This window comes from Siphateles boraxobius, unplaced genomic scaffold (genome assembly GCF_051911475.1).
Source record: "Siphateles boraxobius isolate OS27281-9 unplaced genomic scaffold, OSU_SipBor_1 46, whole genome shotgun sequence".
Classification (NCBI taxonomy): domain Eukaryota; kingdom Metazoa; phylum Chordata; class Actinopteri; order Cypriniformes; family Leuciscidae; genus Siphateles; species Siphateles boraxobius.
Genome location: NW_027509097.1, coordinates 6,021,026 through 6,040,750, shown reverse-complemented (window position 1 = coordinate 6,040,750; position 19,725 = coordinate 6,021,026). Strand labels below are relative to the sequence as shown.

Genomic DNA, 19,725 nt, shown 5'->3' with positions numbered 1-19,725 from the left:
CACTCCCGTTCACAAATCCTCTCCCGTGGCCTCATGGAACAGTAAAGTGTCCATTGATAGCACACTTAACATTATTCATATTCATACATTATATATTCACTTGAACACATCCAAATTTATTGGAATTTACTAAATTCAATTAGATTTCTTCTATGTAGGAAATCTGAGATGAGTTTACAGTAAGCTTTTATTAGTAGTAGTAGTAGTAAGTAGTAGTAGTAAAAACTTTATTGTCCCACGGAGGGAAATTTGTGTTGGGCCATCACCCATGCTGCCGTCAGTATACAGTTAACATACAACAAATTTACAAACCAGACAATATTAATAATAAAAATGGCATAAATTACAACTCCGTACCGCCCTCATTTAACATCTTTACAGACACTGGGATAAATGAGTTTTTGAATCTGTTCAATCTGCAGCGAGGAACTCTAAACCTCCTCCCAGAAGGCAGCAACTCGTACTCTGTGTACAGGATATGCGACGGATCACACACAATCTTTTTAGCTTGCGTTAAAGTAGCCTGTTCATAGAGGGTCTGCAATGATGTCTGTTCTTTTACTCCAATGATTTTCCAAGCAGTGTGGATCATCCGTACCAGTTTAGTTCTACGTGCTACGGACAGATTACCAAACCAGACTACAATACTATATCTAATTAAACTCTCGAAGACTGCCTGATAAAAAATTATCATAAACCTCTGATCCACACCATAAAGTCTAAGACGCCGTAAAAAGTGCAACCGTTGTTGTAATCTACTGCAAAGACTATCTACATGGATATTCCATATCAATAAATTATCAAACAAGACCCCAAGATATTTATGTGAAGGGACCTGTATGATGGTTTCATTGTGGATAATCACAGGCCTGTGATCACCAACTCCTCTAGGGTCGAACACCATTTCATTCGTCTTATTGACATTCAGAGCTAGGTGGTTATCCTTGCACCAATTCACAAACTGTTCAATCTCTGACAGATATTCAGACAAGTCCTCTGTCTTTTTCAATAACCCTAAAATTGCAGTATCATCTGAGAACTTAATGATGTGGTTATTAGAATAACGCCTTCTGCAATCATCTGTATACAAAGTGAACAAAACCGGTGAGCTAACACAGCCCTGAGGGGCTCCTGTGCTTAACGTTCTGAATTCAGATAGTGTCCCATTAACACTAACCTGCTGCCTACGATTGGTCAAAAAAGAATAATACCATTTTATAATAAGTGGATTGACTTTAAAATCATTCAGCCTTGCAATTAAAAGATGTGGTTGCAACATATTAAAAGCTGAACTAAAATCTACAAATAAAAGACGCGCATACGAGCCTGGATCATCTAAATGCCTATTTATAAAATGTGTTATAGCTATAACAGCATCGTCTGTACTTCTATTGCTCCTATAAGCAAACTGAAGTTGGTCTGATAGACCACTCACGTCTGTTTTAACAAAATTAATCATAATTTTCTCCAAACACTTCATTATTATTGCGATCTAATGTCTTGTTAACTACATTTAGTTGTATTGTGGGAACAGCAGACGTGTTGCCTGATCACAGCCTTGATAAACTTCCCCTGTTGTCCAAGAGTTATTCATTAACACTTAGTGAATGCAAACTAGGCTCTAGTGGACGCCATAACATTCAATCTTTAGTTATTAAACCACAGTCTATGAGCCTTGTGGTGGTTCCATAGAATAGTAACATCCGCATGTTAAAATAAAAAAATCCGAACTATCTTTAAACAATTGCCACAATAGCTCTTTAGGTTGGAAGTCCATGTAGCTTGCTATTTGCATGCTCACTGCACTGCGTCAAGGTTTTGTGTTTGTTTGGAAATAAATACTGCAACTGGCGGTCACCTGCCTAAACCAGTGTACGGTGTTGATTAACTAACCTGGGAAGCCTCGGGGAGACTGTAGTACTCTCCTATAGGGTGACCAGGCTGTCAGAAGCAACAGCTTACTCTCAATGGGGCATCAGGAAGAGTGCCAATGAGACGGCCTCTGGGCAAAATGGGAAACTGCTGATTGGTGATTGTATTGGAGAGAGCAAGACACTTTATTCAGTTAGGAGTTAGACTGTGGCCACCCATGGCTGGTGAGTAGAGAATTATTGGAAATAGTTGTACAAACCATATACTTGAGACCTATTTTACACAGATATAATACTGTGTGATAGTGGATCTTTAAGACAAACAGACATTGTTTGTTTTACCAGCCTGCAAATATTTGATCAGTGCTTTGTCATCTAATATGACTTAAAATAAGTTGCGCCAGACACGTTATTGTGTACTATGTATGTTAGTTGCACTGAAGCTTTTTTTTTCAGACATGATGGTCTAGTGCTGTCATAGCGACATGTATTTCTGTTTGATAATGTGATATGCCATTAGACGCTGCTGAACATATGGTTGACCCCCTGTACACTAATAATCTTCATGTGCAATTGAACAATTATTGACCAGTGAGGCATTAGAATGTGCAATTGTAAATATGTAAACTTAAATTAAATTAATATATAGTTGACCCTTTTAGATACCAGTTAGTATCATAAATGCCAAATGCTTATTTAAATGGATAGTTAACTCAAAAATTAAGATTTTGTCATCATTTGAACACAAAAGAAGATGTTTTGAACAACAGATTTGTCCTACAATGGAGCAAACTAGCTTAACATTATGGTATATATATATATATATATATATATATATATATAATTTTTTATATATTTTACATTTTAATAATGAATTATTATATAATGTAAGTTTTACTTTTAATTTCTGAACAATGAGCTGTGTTAAATCAACTACTATACCTGTTACAAAGTTCTGGTTCACCTGCACTGGATTCCTTAAGGTGGCTGCAGTAACTCCCTTACAGTAAAGGAGAAAACAGGTTGTTTTTCTAGAAATACTGTGCTTCTTGAGCAGCAGAAACACAATGTGCTCCACCTCTTGCATGCAGGTCTCCACTAAGGTGTGTTGACACAAGACACTTGACACGTCTATTTAAAAGGCATGAGAGAAAGAGACTGTCCAATGGTGTCACACAGCAGGTTTAGTTAATGCAAAGCCATGTTCTCTGTTGTATGAAACACTGAGTGAGAGGTGAGGGTGACCGTCAGCTGAGTTTATTCTGTGTCTGTGCCATTAGATCCACTTGTAGCACTGGCTTGTGGACTATCTGGAGCATTTCTGTTCCTGTTGCTGTTCGGCCTATCAGTCTATCTACTGTGGAGGAAGAGGCGAACTCAAACACTCTACAGAGGACTGATACCTACCACCCCCACAATCCCACGATGCACCGCTCCAGTGCTTCAGACAACAGAGAGTAGCAGCTATGGGTAAATAACAGTTGTTGCTTGTCTAGAAATGACAATAATATAAGATTTATACTGTATCATTCATTTCATATATATATATATATATACACACACACACATGTTTTTAAAATGTGTATATATATATTCACATTTTAAAAAGTAATATGTGACATTTGGCACCGAACATTTCCTATGCAATGTGGATTGAAATGCATTCTTATAACCTTTGAACTTTCACAGCTCAGGTGATGTTCCTTTCTTCGTGCCTCCTCAATTCAAGAGAACATCCCAATTAAACGAGGGGAAAGAGGGAAGAGAGTATGCTGAGGAATGGGAACTCCATCCGGATCTGCACACCCAGCGAGGCTCTCTAACAAGCGGGAGTATGTCAGGACTGGAATAAAGGCATTTGATGTCATAAATGATGATAAAAAGAAAGTATAAGATGATCTTTTGACGGTCTCTCATTCTGCTCTGTGGTTTTTGAGGCTTGTTTCCCCTGGGCTGCATAAGGCCAGACCTGTACCAGCTCCCAGAGGAACCCAGTGAATGGGCCCTTCCCAACGGCTCAGCGATTCGTCTGTGGTTCGCTCTGCGGTACCAGCAGGAGAGAGAGCAGCTGGTGGTGTCTCTACTCCGAGCCGCTAACCTGCCTGTTCGCTGCCAGAGTAACGACACACTGGTCAAACTGCAGCTGTTGCCGTCTGACGACCGACGACACCGGCAGGCCAAAGCACAGCGGAAAGGATGTCATCCGCAGTTCAACGACACCTTTGTGTTTCAGGTAGAGTCTCCTCTGATAAACATCAGGAATCTAAGATGGTCTCTCTGGATGTGGGTACAACAGCAAAATCTTCCTCATTCTATGAAGATTCAAGTGATTTGGACGAATGTTTCATGATTTTTTGTGGATTCATTTTCAAAAACATTTCTGTTCTAAAAAATGGAGAAACTTCTTGAAAATAGAAAAGACATTTCATAGTTGATGTCTCCATCTATTGGCCGTTGCTAGCAGGTTTCCAGAGTCACTATAGAGCGCTTAGAGGAATGTTCTGGGTTCAATACAAGTTTAGCTGTTGATTTTACTCACATTAATTTCAACTTAATCCCCAATTTGTAAAAAAAACAACATCATAATAAAATTAAAAAATAAACTAAGATAAGCCTTTATGTATAATGCTCTGTAAAGGTATTCATAATGTAAGTGATGTATTTTTATAAATAATTGTAGCCAAATTTAAAATGGATCATGGTTACATCTATACTTGGTTATTTTTCATGTGTTTTATACATTATACTTTCTGAAGGTGTAACAGGTGTAAATCTCTTTTACGTATTATAAGGTATTATAACTGTTTACAATTATTCATGGGACCATACAACACATTATAAGGTGTATTACAAAGCATGCTGCATTATTAATGCATTAAAAATACTTTTATATTTCTCATAGGCTCACCAAGGCTACATTTATTTGATCAGATTTTTTTGTGTGAAATATTACAATTTAATATATCAGGATTCTTTGATGGATAGAAAGTTCAAAAGAACAACATTAATTTGAAATAAAAAAGCTTTTGTATCATGTATAAATGTCTTTACTGTCCCTTTTGATCAAATTAATTAATCCTTGCTGGGGGGGAAAAACACCCTCAAACTTTTGGATGGTAGTGTATGGTCAAAATAACCTGATTTCCATGCCTTGTAACAGGTATCTAATGGCTGTGTTGACCAGTGCTCTCTGAATATGAGCATGTACACTGTGGACCATCAGAAGAAGCACCATCTAGTGGGTCACATTCTGATCCCCCTCAGACATTCTGAAATAAAGGAGGCAGCAGGCGAAGTGCAATGGAGGGATCTGGACAATGAAAGTGATCAAGTATGATACTCTAAGAGATCTTAGGATATTAAAGGAATAGTTCACCCAAAAATGAAAAATCTGTCATAATTTACTCACCCTCAAGTTGTTCTAAACGTGTGTGAGTTTCTTTCACAAAAGAAGATATTTTGAAGAATGTGGGTAACCAAACAGTTGGGGGTCCCCATTGACTTCCATAGTATGAAAAAAATACTATGTAAGTCAATGGGGAACAGAAACTGTTAAACTGTAGAAACATTCTTAAAAATATATATTTTTGGGTTCAACAGAAGAAAGAGACTTACAGGAAACAATTTGTGGGTAAGTAAATAACGACATAATTGTATATTTTTGGGTGAACTATCCATTCGAACATTCTCACCCTCAAGTCTTTCCAAACCTGTATAACTTCCATCTGTGGATCACAGTAGAAAGAAAACCATTAAGGTTTGGAATGACATACAATAAGGGTGAAAAACAGAAGTTTTATTTTTTATGGTGAACCATGCCTTTAATCTGATTTCTGAGCATTTTGTGGGAAAGTGTGTTGTACTAAATGTACTGAATGTGTGTGTGTTTCTCTGCTGTTGTAGCCCCTCTCAAAAAATGGTGACATCCAGGTGTCTTTGAACTACAATCAGTCCCTACACCGCCTCACTGTGGTTGTTTTACGAGCCCGAGGGTTGCAGTGTTCCAGTGATGCAGGTGAAAAACAGAGCAGTAAAGAATACAACACAGTTACAAGAAGTCTCTGCACCTTTAACTCACGTGTAAAATGAATGGTACAGGTGTGTGTGCCCAGGTTTCTCTAAAGATGCATAATCAGGTGGTGAGAAACAAGTGGACCTCTGTGGCAAAAGGAAATTATCCATCCTTTAATGAGAGGCTCACCTTCAGACTCCTGCCCATTCAGCTGGACACAGCCTTTCTGACACTTCAGCTTCAGCAGCCCAGCACAAAAGATCCTGGTAAATGTCAAGCAATCATTTCCAAGGCGACAGGGCAACACTCACCTGCACTATCCTGTTATTATTAAAGGAATAGTTCACCCAAAAATAATTTTTTTTTTATCATTTACTCACCCTCTTCTGCTAAACACAAAAGAAGATATTTTGAAGAATGTAGGTAACCAGACAGTTGATGAGACCCAGGGGTGTAGTACCAAATTTTGGGCCCTGGGTACAAACCATCTAGCTGGGCCCCCCGCCACGTAGTTTTGATTTGAGCGCGGCGACTTCTCCAACGGGGGGGTGGGGGGGGAGAGGGAGACGGACTCTTGATTTGAGCGCGGCGACTTATCCAACGGGGGGGGCGGGGGGGTGGATGAGAGAGATACGGAGACGGACTTTTGATTTGAGCGCGGCGACTTCTCCAACGGGGGGGGGCGGGGGGTGGATGAGAGAGATACGGAGACGGACTTTTGATTTGAGCGCGGCGACTTCTCCAACGGGGGTGGGGGGGGGGGGGGGGGGGGGTTAACCCCCCCAACCTAACCCTAACCCTAACCCACCCCACCCTAACCCTAGCCTCGGGCCCTGGGTACTCGGTACCCTTTTTCCCCCGCTACCACGCCCCTGATGGGACCCATTGACTTCCATAGTAGGCGAAAAAAAATACTATGGAAGTCAATGGGTGCCGTCAACTGTCTGGTTACCAACATTCATAAAACACTAGGGCTGCAACAACTAATCGATAAAATCGATTATAATCGATTATGAAAATCGTTGTCAACGAATGTCATTATCGATTAGTTGGTCTGCTTACGTCACGGGGAGCGTTTACTGGTACGCACACACACGCAATGTCTCTCTCCCTCAGGCGCTCTGCCGAGCGCGCGCGCTACACGGTTTGGAGCAGTCTCTTCTGTCTCGCATGCGCGCTCTTGCTTGCGCGCTCTAGATGTCGGGAGTTTGAACTAATTCGCGGGCATCAGGGAGCCGCAATCAATATGCGGGAGACTCCCGGGACTTCCGGGATCTTGGGATGTCTGTATTTTGTCTCGAGCATCAGGTTGCGCAATCAGTTCGCTCGCAACGTAAGTTATGGATTAAAATAGCGCTACCGCAGAAATAGGTTAAATTAAAACGGTCTTTACAAAGCGAAGCACTAAATATAAAGGCAGTTAATAACAGCAGCAGTAAAATATTGTTTTTTAGTCACTGTACTCAGTGGTTTTCAGCGAATGCTTGTGCACTAATGCATAATTTCTCCTGTCCTTAACTCAAGCCTGTTAGCTTGCTGGGTAACGTTACCTCCATTCCGTTCTCTTTTTATAGCATTTGTCTACTAAGTTTTAATTGTTTTTCAAACGCGATCTACTGCGGCTCTACGTTCACACAATTGTTTTCAGTCTTTCTATATTTATTTAATCAATTTATCCTTATATTATACTTTTATATATTATATATAATATATATTATATTCTTTATCCTTATATTCCTTATATATAATTAATTTTAAATAAAAATTAAATGAATTCTATATTTTAGATGTTTTTAGTTTGTTTTTAGTTCAGATATTCACATCTGAACAACATGTCTGTGTAAATTTGTTTTAACAAAAATTGTGTTAAAACATAATATGTTGGATATCATTTTTTTAACAATAATCATGTTTGTCAACTTGCCATCAGCAATTATCATTAAAAACAATGCAAATATTGATATTAGTAAAACTCAATGTGTGGCTTTTGCACTTTTTAAAGTACACTTTTACACATAAATACCCTGATTTACGGTTTTATTTAGTTATAATAAAAAAAAATCTAATTTAATTTCTATCCGATTAATCGATTAATCGAAAAAATAATCGTCCGATTAATCGATTATCAAAATAATCGTTAGTTGCAGCCCTATAAAACACTCTGTTGAACAAAAGAAAGAAAATCATACAGGTTTGGAACAACATGAGAGTGAGTAAATGACAACATTTTCATTTTCGGATGAACTATTCCTTCAATACAGAAATAACAGAATTACAAATAATCAATATTTTAATATTAATTTTATAATTTATATTAATTAGCATAATATAATTTACATTATGTTAATTAAAACTAAAATATTGGGGGAACAGATGTAAATGTTCATAAAAATGAATGTTCATAAAAATGAAATCCCATGGTCAAGAAAACCAAGGTCCCCTTTCAGTCGCTCACGTTGGACGTAGTCGATGTGTCGACTGATTGGGATCACGCTTAGGGAGCCTGTCATCTTCGAGTACTGTTAAAACGGGCCAATGCACATTGGCGTGCAAGATCTGCATCTCACACTCCGCCCCGCAGCGCGGGTATAAATAAGGAAGTGGATGCACGTACCAGTTGTCTTTCGCTTCGGAGCCGAACGATTTTCATGTTGATGTCTCTGAAGAGTGTCTCCACTCTTGATGTCTCCTCACTCCTCCATCACACTGCAGCTGGTGGAATTTCCTCTTGAACGTGCTGGTCCCTCTAAAATGGGCCGATCAGCCGTTTCAATTGGGGTTCCCCCAGAGGATAGGATGTCGAAAGCAGCATCGGAGGGTGAGCTGGCCTCTGCAGATGACGACTCGGCTGCGTTATCTCCCTCTGGGAGTGTAACGTTGCTCGAGCTGGATTCAGAATTGTCAGCTATTCTGAAACGGGCCGCCGAGGCTGCCGGGCTCGAGTGGAGTCCTCCACTGTGTCCTGCTCTAGTCTCGGTTGGAGGATTGGTGTCCCAGGGCGGGCCGCGCTGGTTCTCAGCTCGCCGCTCTGGTGCCTTTCTTTCCCGAAGTACATGGAGCTTAACAGGTTGTGGACGGCACCTTTCTCTGCCAGAAACTGCCTGAATAGCTTTTCCCCCCTCACTACCTTTGACCCAGGAGCGGTGAAGGATGGCGAGGCTATCCCTCCAGTGGAGCGGTCTGTCGTGACACAAGTGCACCTGTGTCCGGCAGCCGCTGCCTTTTGGAAGGGGGATCCTTGTCTCCCCGTAAGGCCTGTGAGTTCTCGTCAGTTCAGACGGGCAGAACTTACAAGGCCTGTGGGCAAGTCGCCTCCTATTTGCGTGCCATGGCGCTGCTACAGGTCTATCAGGCCAGGGCACTCATGGACATGTACGAGGGTAGCCCAGACCGTGCGCTCATAGGTGAGCACCGCACTGCATCCGACCTCGCCCTCCGGGGCACGGGTATCATTGCGTGCCATTCGGTCTTGCGATGTCCACCTCGGAGGTTCAGAAGCGCCATCATTGGCTCAGCCTGGTTGATATGGTGATTTAAGATATGGTGATATGGTGATTTAAGATCCCGAACGTGTTCGATCACTTCAGTGCTTTCTTTTCTGCTAATGGGTTGGAGTGAGGGCTGTCTCCTCCACCTCAAAATGTTGTTGCCTCTGTTTTGACGCACATCAGGATGCAGTGGATACAAATCCATGGGAAGCACGACTTGATCATCAGGTTCCTGAGGGGAGCAAGGAGACTGAATCTGCTTTGCACCCCCTCTTTACCCTCTTAGGACTTATCTCTGGTGCTACCGCACTGCAGAGGCCTCCCTTGAGCCCTGCAGGCAGTGAGTTAAAAATCCTGTTTTTAGAGAAACAGTTTTCCTGCTTGCTTGGTCTCTATCTAGAGGGTAGGGACTTGCACGCATTTTCAGTTAACGAATCTTGCCTGGAATTCGCACCGGTTAATAGGGGTGGGGGGAAAAAACGATTCTTAGATGCATCGCGATGCGGACGTGGACGATTCTGAATTGATTCACAAATGTCAAAAATCGATAATTTTTTATATATATATATATATATATATATATATATATATATATTTATAATAACGTAATATTGACAGAATGCAAAAGACGGAATTCTGAACTCATAACAGAGGGTTAGGGTTAGGGTTAGCTGAGCGCGAAATCCAAACACCCTCCTCGTTAAAAGCTGACAAGTGGAAATATTTTGGCTTCTATGAAGTTGAAGGGGGAAAGGAGCTGGACAAGAGCCACACTAGTTGTAAGCTATGTAGAATAAAACTAAAATATTTCGGAAACATTACAAATATGAGAAGCCATATGACACGTTTCCACCCAGAGGAGGAAAAACACTCGGCTGTAACGGTCGTTGTTATATTATTAATTTACTACAAGTATGCTGCTAGTTCAGGCACACATTTATTTTCCTGTTGGTTCTTTGCAATGTTAATAAAATATATTGTACGTTAATTCTTTATGGGTCATTACTTTGTACTTTTAAAGCAAAGTATTTATATGCACACACACACAGACACACACACACACACACACACACACACACACACACACACACACACACACACACACACACACACACACACACACAAAGATTCAGATAATCGATAATCGCTTTAGCATCGAATCGCAGCCCTCTGAATCGTAATCGAATCGAATCGTGAGTTGCTTAGAGATTCCCACCCCTACTGGTTAACTCTCAAGAGAGTTGAGACCCAAGGTTCCTACCTCTCCTATGGGACCAGGAAGTGAACCTGCAAGCGCTTCCCCGAAGGAGGCAGACCCAGCCCTGGCTTTTCTCTGTCCGTCCGCTCCATTGCGGTTATACATGCTCAGAATGCAAAGGCTGGACCTCAGACCAGCTCTTGTCTGTTACGGAGACCAGCAGAACGGAAGGCTGTTTCGAAGCAGGGGTTGGCCCACTAAATGTGGTTGCCTGGTGAAGAAAGTTTCCCAAGTTGCACGTGCCCACCTGGGTGGTGAGCTCCTCCTAAGTGTATTGCTCCCTCCTAGGCGTTGACACAGAGCGCCTCGCTGAACAGATGACAAATAGACTTGGGGCTAGAAAAACTAGCCTATGTGTCGAACCGCTGCTTACCGTGGGCTCCCTTTACATTAATCCAGTTTCACTGTAAGCCCAGTTCCAAGTGTTGGCTTGCTGCGCCATTCCCCTCCTATGGACTGGATACGTGCACAATTCTTGATCCAGCGAGTTCCCCTTATTAGCCGAACCTTGTCGAGTTCCTCCATACCCTTCGGCAACGGACATGGTGGAACGTCCAGGCCAGGCCTATCACTCGTATGCACTAGTTAAACCTGTGTTAGGCTGGGTCAATATGTTGCGAGCCCGTGTCTTCACTCGACAGAGCCTACTCTGCCGTAACTGCCCGGTTGAGTACCCCTCCCTGTCATAGGTTTAAGCCATCCCAGCGACATTCCATATGTTGTACAGCCCGGTCATCCCCCCAGTCCATATGTGTATTCTCCATATGTGTATTCTCCCTTCGGGCAGGATGTGGCTTCCGCAGCGTATTCCTTTCCATCAAAAGAGAATGCCTTCCCAGTGGTCTTGTGGAACAATAGTGACTTCCCTGGCCTAAGCCCTGTTCCATCTCCGCCTCAAAAGAATGTGGGGGGATCAGAAGGCTTCTGTCTAGGCACTGGAAGGTGGCAGCACTAGTGGCATTTCAATTGGGACTCCAATCAGTTGACACGTCGACTACGTCTCCGTTACCTCCTTCAGGGAACGAGGGTTACATATGTAACCGAGACGTTATTATTGATAACTAAAACTAAAACCATAAGAAAGATTTTTGTGAATTGATTAGGGCTGCAACTAACGATTATTTTGATAATCGATTAATCGGACGATTATTTTTTCGATTAATCGATTAATCGGATAGAAATTAAATTAGATTTTTTTTTATTATAACTAAATAAAACCGTAAATCAGGGTATTTATGTGTAAAAGTGTACTTTAAAAAGTGCAAAAGCCACACATTGAGTTTTACTAATATCAATATTTGCATTGTTTTTAATGATAATTGCTGATGGCAAGTTGACAAACATGATTATTGTTAAAAAAATGATATCCAACATATTATGTTTTAACACAATTTTTGTTAAAACAAATTTACACAGACATGTTGTTCAGATGTGAATATCTGAACTAAAAACAAACTAAAAACATCTAAAATATAGAATTCATTTAATTTTTATTTAAAATTAATTATATATAAGGAATATAAGGATAAAGAATATAATATATATTATATATAATATATAAAAGTATAATATAAGGATAAATTGATTAAATAAATATAGAAAGACTGAAAACAATTGTGTGAACGTAGAGCCGCAGTAGATCGCGTTTGAAAAACAATTAAAACTTAGTAGACAAATGCTATAAAAAGAGAACGGAATGGAGGTAACGTTACCCAGCAAGCTAACAGGCTTGAGTTAAGGACAGGAGAAATTATGCATTAGTGCACAAGCATTCGCTGAAAACCACTGAGTACAGTGACTAAAAAACAATATTTTACTGCTGCTGTTATTAACTGCCTTTATATTTAGTGCTTCGCTTTGTAAAGACCGTTTTAATTTAACCTATTTCTGCGGTAGCGCTATTTTAATCCATAACTTACGTTGCGAGCGAACTGATTGCGCAACCTGATGCTCGAGACAAAATACAGACATCCCAAGATCCCGGAAGTCCCGGGAGTCTCCCGCATATTGATTGCGGCTCCCTGATGCCCGCGAATTAGTTCAAACTCCCGACATCTAGAGCGCGCAAGCAAGAGCGCGCATGCGAGACAGAAGAGACTGCTCCAAACCGTGTAGCGCGCGCGCTCGGCAGAGCGCCTGAGGGAGAGAGACATTGCGTGTGTGTGCGTACCAGTAAACGCTCCCCGTGACGTAAGCAGACCAACTAATCGATAATGACATTCGTTGACAACGATTTTCATAATCGATTATAATCGATTTTATCGATTAGTTGTTGCAGCCCTAGAATTGATATATTAGATAAAAAACATTAGATAAATATTAGATGAAGCATACAATTACTAAGTGGACATAAATAAGAACTAAAACTGAACTATAACTAAAACTGAATAAAAATAAATTAAACTTAAATGGTAATATAAAAAAAAACTAATAAAAAATGACAAAAGCACATAACAACATTACAACAAATTAAACCTAAATTTAAACAAAAACTGAAAATATGAAAACAAAACCTCATTCATAATTCATTAAAACAACACATAGTATAAATAATACTAAAATAACCATATTGATACTACAAAAAAATTGGTTACAGCAAAGAAAGATGTACATTTCAGAAATATTTAAAACAAACAAATGTTGCGGTGTAAAATTAATAACATTTAAAATTCTACACTATTTATAGGTCACTAATTAAACAAATTTGTGCAGATCATATTAATTTATTAAACTTTTCACTTAAATTGTTATACTGATAATAAATGTAATTAAAAATGAAAGACATACAGCTATTTTTGATGCACCATTAAAAATGTCTGTCCCCTATGTATCTTTACTGAGTCACTCTATTTTGTCTTTAATGCCAGTGTCGTTGGGGATTGTGGTCATTGGGGCGTTCATGTATGCAAGGGGCAGAGAACTGGAACACTGGAATGACATGGTCAGCAAACCACAGGAGCTGGTCAGGCAATGGCACCCACTGGGATCCGCTGACACAGTACAGGGCCCTCACTGAACAACATCCACTCAATGCCAACCTCCTCTCTTTGAAAAGAATGGTAGACTTGTATTTAAGGGGGAAGTGTTTTATCAGAACAAGGCTGATGTCAAAAATCAAATGGAATTAAAGAAAAAAGTTAAAAGAAAAGGTTTATTGATAGCATAAATTTGTGAATGAGTTTGCTTGTAATAACGTCATTTAAAAATAATAACAGTCCCATCAGAACATTTGTGTGACGATGCCGGAGGTAAAATTAAAGTCCAGTTGTACCACAGGGTTCCCACACATCGGACCTTGACCCATACATTTCCATGACATTTCCAGTTGTTTATGATGGATAAGGATTTTGTTTAAAAGCCATTCTCCAAACTTCTTGTCCCATGTAGTGTCACGGAGATCGCTATTGAATCGTTCAGTTTGATTGATTCACTGAAAAGAGCCAATTCATAAGAATGATTCACTTACAAACTGGACATACACAACTGTTCAAAAGATTGGGGTCAGTATGTTTAAAAAAAAGAAGGAATTAATACTTTCAGACAGGAATGATGCATTAAATTGATCAAAAGTGACAGTAACGAAATTTATAATGTAATCAAAGCTTTCTATTTGAAATAAATGTTGCTCTTTTAGACTTTCTATTAATCAAAAAATCCTAAAACATATAATAATAATAATAATAATAATAATAAGAAGAAGAAGAGTTTACACCATTTTCAACACAGACAGTTGAAATGTTTCTTGAGCAGCGAATCAGCATATTAGAATGATTTCTGAAGGATCACGTGACACTGAAGACTGGAGTAATGATGCTGAAAATTCAGCTTTGCCATCACAGGAATAAATTACATTTTAAAATATATTCAAATAGAAGTTATAGTTATAGTTATTTTAAATTGTAATAATATTACTGTTTTTTACTGTACTTTTAATCAAATATATGCAAACTTGGTGAGACTTCTTTCAAAGACATTTAAAAATCTTACCGACTCTTTGAACAGTAGTGTAGCTTGAGCAGGTTTTACTCTACACAAAAGCAAAATCTAGTCACACAATATTAATATTCCCTTAATGTTTCAACTTTTTCCATGTCTGTGGGAAGGGAACCCTACACACCGTGTGAAATCCACCACCCCCGCTGGGCCTACATGCATGCAATATGGGTATAGGCCATTTTAGCAGAGTTTTATTTTACACTGCTATTGATGGACATTAACATTCTCCAGTTCTCAAACCTGAATGAAATTTAAAACCCAATTATGTGTAACACTGATCAAATTTGTTAAGTCTGCTTTCACCTGGACTCGAAAAAATGTAAACATAAATCTCAATTTTCATCTATAAATCTATTTCCCTTGGTGCATTTGCAACATGGTTGCATATTGTGACCTGGGTGAGTGTAGCTGCTCTGACCCCGAATTCTGGGTCTGGATAATCCACTACTGTAAGGCCTCTTATGGATTAATCACAGAGTTCAGAAAGGCTAGCAGATTGCAGCTTGGCGTCCACCTGTTCTCATGCTCTACAACCAGCATCTAAGACTTAAACTGCCTGGACACAGTATGTCTTGTGACCTGGCTTGTGATTCTGACACTCATTTGGTACCTTAGCAATAGGAAACCAAGAGCGGTAATATTCTATGATTTTTGTTTCTTTCAGATCCATTCTCTAATACAATTGCCTGAAATGAGCTCCTTAAATGTCAGGATGTGGTTAACACCAGATCGCCTGTTTAGGCCACCTTAGATGTTAATTGACAAATCCAAAAGCACTACGATGAAGCCTCACATGAGGGTATGAAGCACGGCTGCCCTCAGATTCCTGTTTCTCGGTATGTTCTTCACTGAGCATTTGATAACTTTATAAAATTTGGGGCAGCTTCCCAGGTGGGCAAAGTTCGGTAAGCGGTGTCCAGTCTGGTGGCCGTTTTTTGCGCCCCACAGCATTCTGGAGCACCTTTGAAGCACTTCTACTGCCACAGAGTACTGGCCGTTAGTCCACTGTTTCAGCCTGACCACCGTCACAGCGGAAGAGAAGCCGAAACAGTAACGCGAGGTGCCACGGAACACACGTTCCCCTTCGCCGAAATATGCCCCTTCCTCCCAAGAAAGCATGGAGCCGTCCTCTTCACCCATGTCAGCCAGGTTACAGAGGGCCATAAGGCAAGAGCTCTGCAGTGCCTCATTTCCACTGTGCTGGAGAAGAACCGACACCAGTCGTGGGACAGCTCCGAGTCTCAGGAATCGCTCTTGCTGCAAGACTGGGAAGAAAGTAATCACACTTACATCTCAAGTTTACATCAAAGATATATGGTGCTAAGCTCCACTAAGGGGCGCTCAGCTCCCTGTGTTTCATTTTAGCGCTCCTAAAAATCTGCAATGAAGTTGCCAGCTTCTTAAAGGGATACTCCACCCAAAAACATTCCTCATATAGTTCCAAACCTGTAAGCGTTCCGTTCTTCTGCGGAACACAAAAGAATGTGTTTGAAGAACATTGGGAAACAAACACACATTGGGAACCAATTTGACACTGAGAGATTTCTCATCATTTCTTCTTTTGTGTTTCATAGAAGAAAGTCAACGACATGAGAGTTAGTAAAAGATGACAAAATTTTTTTGTTTCAGTATCCCTTTAAAAATCTGGTGTTGACTCTCTTCACATTCTCTGAAAACAGCAGCTGCCGTAAGCTATTTAAGGGTTATTTCACTCCGAAACCTGCCAGTAAGTATTTTACAGTTTGTGACATTAAATATTATCCGGCAATGTTCACACACAGCTCTTGAAAGCTCCACTTCTCCATCTCTTATGTGAACACCATCTGTTCCAGTGTAATCATTACAAAAGGCAGGCGAAAAAAACCCCACAGCATTACCATTGGAAAAACATGCCTTTTCAAACTCTTTCAAAAGTGAAACTATTTGAAAATGTTAACTATTTTCTGAAACCACTCTTTCTTCATCATCTCAGATTCAGGTTCAAGGCTGAAATCCTACAATTGCCTCTCATACAGATCAATTGGGGTTCAATACCTTTGTATTCACAGATGGGGTGCTTCAAATTTACTTAAAATCTCAGTCTTACTCAATGAAATATGACTTTCACATGGTCTTATGCCCTTTCACATCAGTATTGCTTTTAAAATGTATGGTTTGAAGAAAAAAGGGCAAAAGTTCAGGTCCACTCACTGCTGTCATAGCAGATCCTGGCGATGGCCTGGCTAACGTGAAGGAGAAGGTCCTGGTCTTGGCTTAGCAGTAAGGTCACAAGGGCAGACACAATGCCCGTCTCAAAGCATTGCTCTCTCACAGGAGCTAAAGAAGAAATTATAGTTGATGAGCTCTAAATCTGTTTATTATTCTATAAGTATACAGTTAGATAATAAAAAAATTAACATAAACATGTTTATTAACACAAAAACAGTATACATAAAACATTTGTTCTCACCGTCTCTGGCCAGTTCAGCTACTAGTCTGGCAGTGTAAGTAGTTAGAGTGCTTTTCCTTCTTAAAATCTGAGCCATAACTGGGAGGATCCCGCTTTCTACTACCTGCTCGGATATGCCTTTCTCTAGGGCAGGGAAAACAAGTTCATTCTAAACAATCGAGATACACAACTGTTCAAATGTTTGGGGTCAGTAAAATGCATTATTGTTTTAAACTAAATCACTTATGCTCACTAAGGTTGCTTACAGTTACACAGTAATATCGTGAAATATTATTATAATAAACAATAACGGTTTTCTAATTTTATATAATTTAAAGTAATTTATTCATGCAATAGTAAAGCTGAATTTTCAGCATCATTTCTTCAATGTCACATGATCCTTCAGAAATCATTCTAATATGCTGATTTCCCGCTCAAGAAGCAGTTCTTATAATTACCATTACCAATATTTTTGTTGAAAACATGACATTTGTTTCAGAATTTTTGTTTGTTTGTTTAATAGAAAGAACAGCATTTATTTGAACAATCTTTTGTAAAATAAATGTATTAACTTTTTAAAAAAATTAATTTAATGAGCTCTTGGTTAATTAAAAGTACTAAAACTTTCGGTAACACTTTATTTACACTTATTTTACTTGTTACATACACAGTACACGTTACATATACTTGCTAAATTAATAACAGTAAATTATGCATAATTGCATGCAACTAATTCTAACCAAAACCTTAATCTTAACCATAACCCTATAGTAAGTACATGTTGTTTAATAATGTTGCTCAGCACTTAAATGTAGAATTATACTGTAACAAGGACACCTTTAAATAAAGTGTAACCAAAATTTATTTTAAAATTGTTCTGACACAAACATTTTTACGGTATTGTATATTACAAATCCATCCCTCTGAAAGACCAACAAATTGGATCAACTGTTTCCAACAAGCTAGACCATTATCCAGTTGCCCCGAGTGAACATATGCAATTTCACGCAAATAATGTTTCCACAAACTACAGATGTCGCTCACAGCTGGCTATCTGGATGCTTGCGTACAAGTGAACAGTCTGGCTAATCTATCCTGTCACTCAATGGCTCTCACAGAGACAAACACGGATTAGAGCGTCTCTGTTTTTCTCATAGCCACCCTTGTTGACATAGTAAGTATGGTTTATTCCTTATGGACAAATGATTTGTAATAAGCAGGGGATAATGCACAGTCAGCTGGCCAATATTCGTAAAATAAACCTGACACTATCATTTAAGCACATAATCTGACTGTACATTATCCTGCTTTTTACATATCAAACATTGATTTCAGTTAAAATTATTTGAATATATGAGAAGAAAGAATATGTAGAGTGGTACAAAAAACATGAAACTAACATAGCTATAAAATAAATGTTTGGAAACAGTTTGAAGGTCCTTGCGTAAAATGTTCAACCATAGAGTGTTGCGATTGACCAATCAGAATCGAGTATTCCAAAAAAAGAGGCATAATAACCTGTGATAGTAGCCTCACTGATGTCTAAAGCCAAAGAGTAATTACAATACACACTTAAGCAGCTTTCAGACCTCACACAAAGTTCTGGCACATTCTGCATCTAACTCAAACTCATAATAATAATCGACAACAGTTTCATTTTACTTTCTATTAAAGAAACTACTTTGTAAAGGCATGATGTATAAATAAATGTCACAAAATATTATTACATCCGGTATAATGCTCAGAGGTTATGGTTTTTGGTAAACAAGTCCTTAACTAGTACTATACAAGTCCGCAGGGACTCACTTTTTTCAAGTTTATTTAGCCATGAAGTGTTTAGTTAGACATGCACCAATACAACTACAGGTACATTATTGATCCAGCTCCTCTTGTCCCAATCATTTGACACCCAAATAAATCATATTTTTTTAAAATATATAACAAAAACATGAAATACTGACTTCTTTCAATGGCAACATTCAGCATTGTCTCCAAATAAGGTTTCAGTTCCTCCTCAACAAGTTCTGTGCTCACACTGATGGCCTCTATTGCAACACTTAATGAATCTGAGGAAAAGAAAATGTATATCAAAATGTACATCCTTCACAGTTTCTATTGTGTCTGCTGTTACTTACCCTTGGGCACGCTGGGCAGTGGACGACTCGCCCCCATCTTGTCCATATGTCTATGTGAGTTTGTGATGACCTGTTTAGTTCTCAGCACTGCTCGTGTCCCAGATTAGGACAGTCTAGACTGCGTTTCTGTTGTAAAATCTCACACAGCTCCATCTCTTGCTTTGTATCTGTATATATGTATCCTTTTTGTGTCCCCTACCTGCTTTGTGTCTTTCCACTCTGTCGGGTTTGTATATACATGTATGTCTGCGACACAAACTCCTCCCTACCTCATTTATTTTCTTCCTCTCAATCCCTGTCTCTCCATTGCCTGCTCTGATTGAGACCTTCACTAATGCACTCCAAATCCTCAAGTCTACCAAAAGCCTCACAGTGGACAGACTGCCTGTAGGTGACACTGTGAACTGCAGCACGCTCATATTAAATGTCTCCTAGAGGGCAGAGGAGAGAGTGGAACAACAAACAGACAAACAATGTCATTGGCTGAGCTACAAAACAGACTCCTCGGTGAGGATTTTCTCTGCATGCTCGCCAGGG

At 39.4% G+C, this 19,725-nt stretch overlaps 2 protein-coding genes across 2 annotated transcripts; one reads left to right on the top strand and one right to left on the bottom strand.

The window, feature by feature from the left end:
- The first annotated feature begins 1,962 nt into the window (after window positions 1-1,962).
- syt15 (synaptotagmin XV) lies at window positions 1,963-17,923 on the top strand. Its single transcript, XM_077200430.1, has 8 exons — window positions 1,963-2,096; window positions 3,152-3,341; window positions 3,561-3,703; window positions 3,809-4,104; window positions 5,032-5,202; window positions 5,775-5,886; window positions 5,970-6,149; window positions 13,497-17,923. Exons 1-8 carry the CDS (start codon window positions 2,090-2,092, stop codon window positions 13,643-13,645), a joined length of 1,248 nt encoding a protein of 415 aa, XP_077056545.1. The 5' UTR covers window positions 1,963-2,089; the 3' UTR covers window positions 13,646-17,923.
- Window positions 13,754-19,505, bottom strand: LOC143709765 (rap1 GTPase-GDP dissociation stimulator 1-B). Its single transcript, XM_077200437.1, has 5 exons — window positions 19,189-19,505; window positions 19,015-19,119; window positions 17,075-17,197; window positions 16,816-16,941; window positions 13,754-15,890 (listed from the first exon to the last, which is right to left on the bottom strand). Exons 1-5 carry the CDS (start codon window positions 19,232-19,234, stop codon window positions 15,415-15,417), a joined length of 876 nt encoding a protein of 291 aa, XP_077056552.1. The 5' UTR covers window positions 19,235-19,505; the 3' UTR covers window positions 13,754-15,414.
- Between the last annotated feature and the right edge of the window lie 220 nt (window positions 19,506-19,725).

Coding starts and splice junctions, on each gene's coding strand:
- syt15 (XM_077200430.1), top strand. Junction 3,342..3,560: donor ACAGAGAGTAGCAGCTATGG/GTAAATAACAGT, acceptor GAACTTTCACAG/CTCAGGTGATGTTCCTTTCT. Junction 5,203..5,774: donor TGGACAATGAAAGTGATCAA/GTATGATACTCT, acceptor CTGCTGTTGTAG/CCCCTCTCAAAAAATGGTGA.
- LOC143709765 (XM_077200437.1), bottom strand. CDS start 19,234: ATGGACAAGATGGGGGCGAGTCGTCCACTGCCCAGCGTGCCCAAGG. Junction 17,198..19,014: donor GAATGTTGCCATTGAAAGAA/GTCAGTATTTCA, acceptor TCCCTGCCCTAG/AGAAAGGCATATCCGAGCAG. Junction 16,942..17,074: donor AGCTGAACTGGCCAGAGACG/GTGAGAACAAAT, acceptor TTTCTTCTTTAG/CTCCTGTGAGAGAGCAATGC.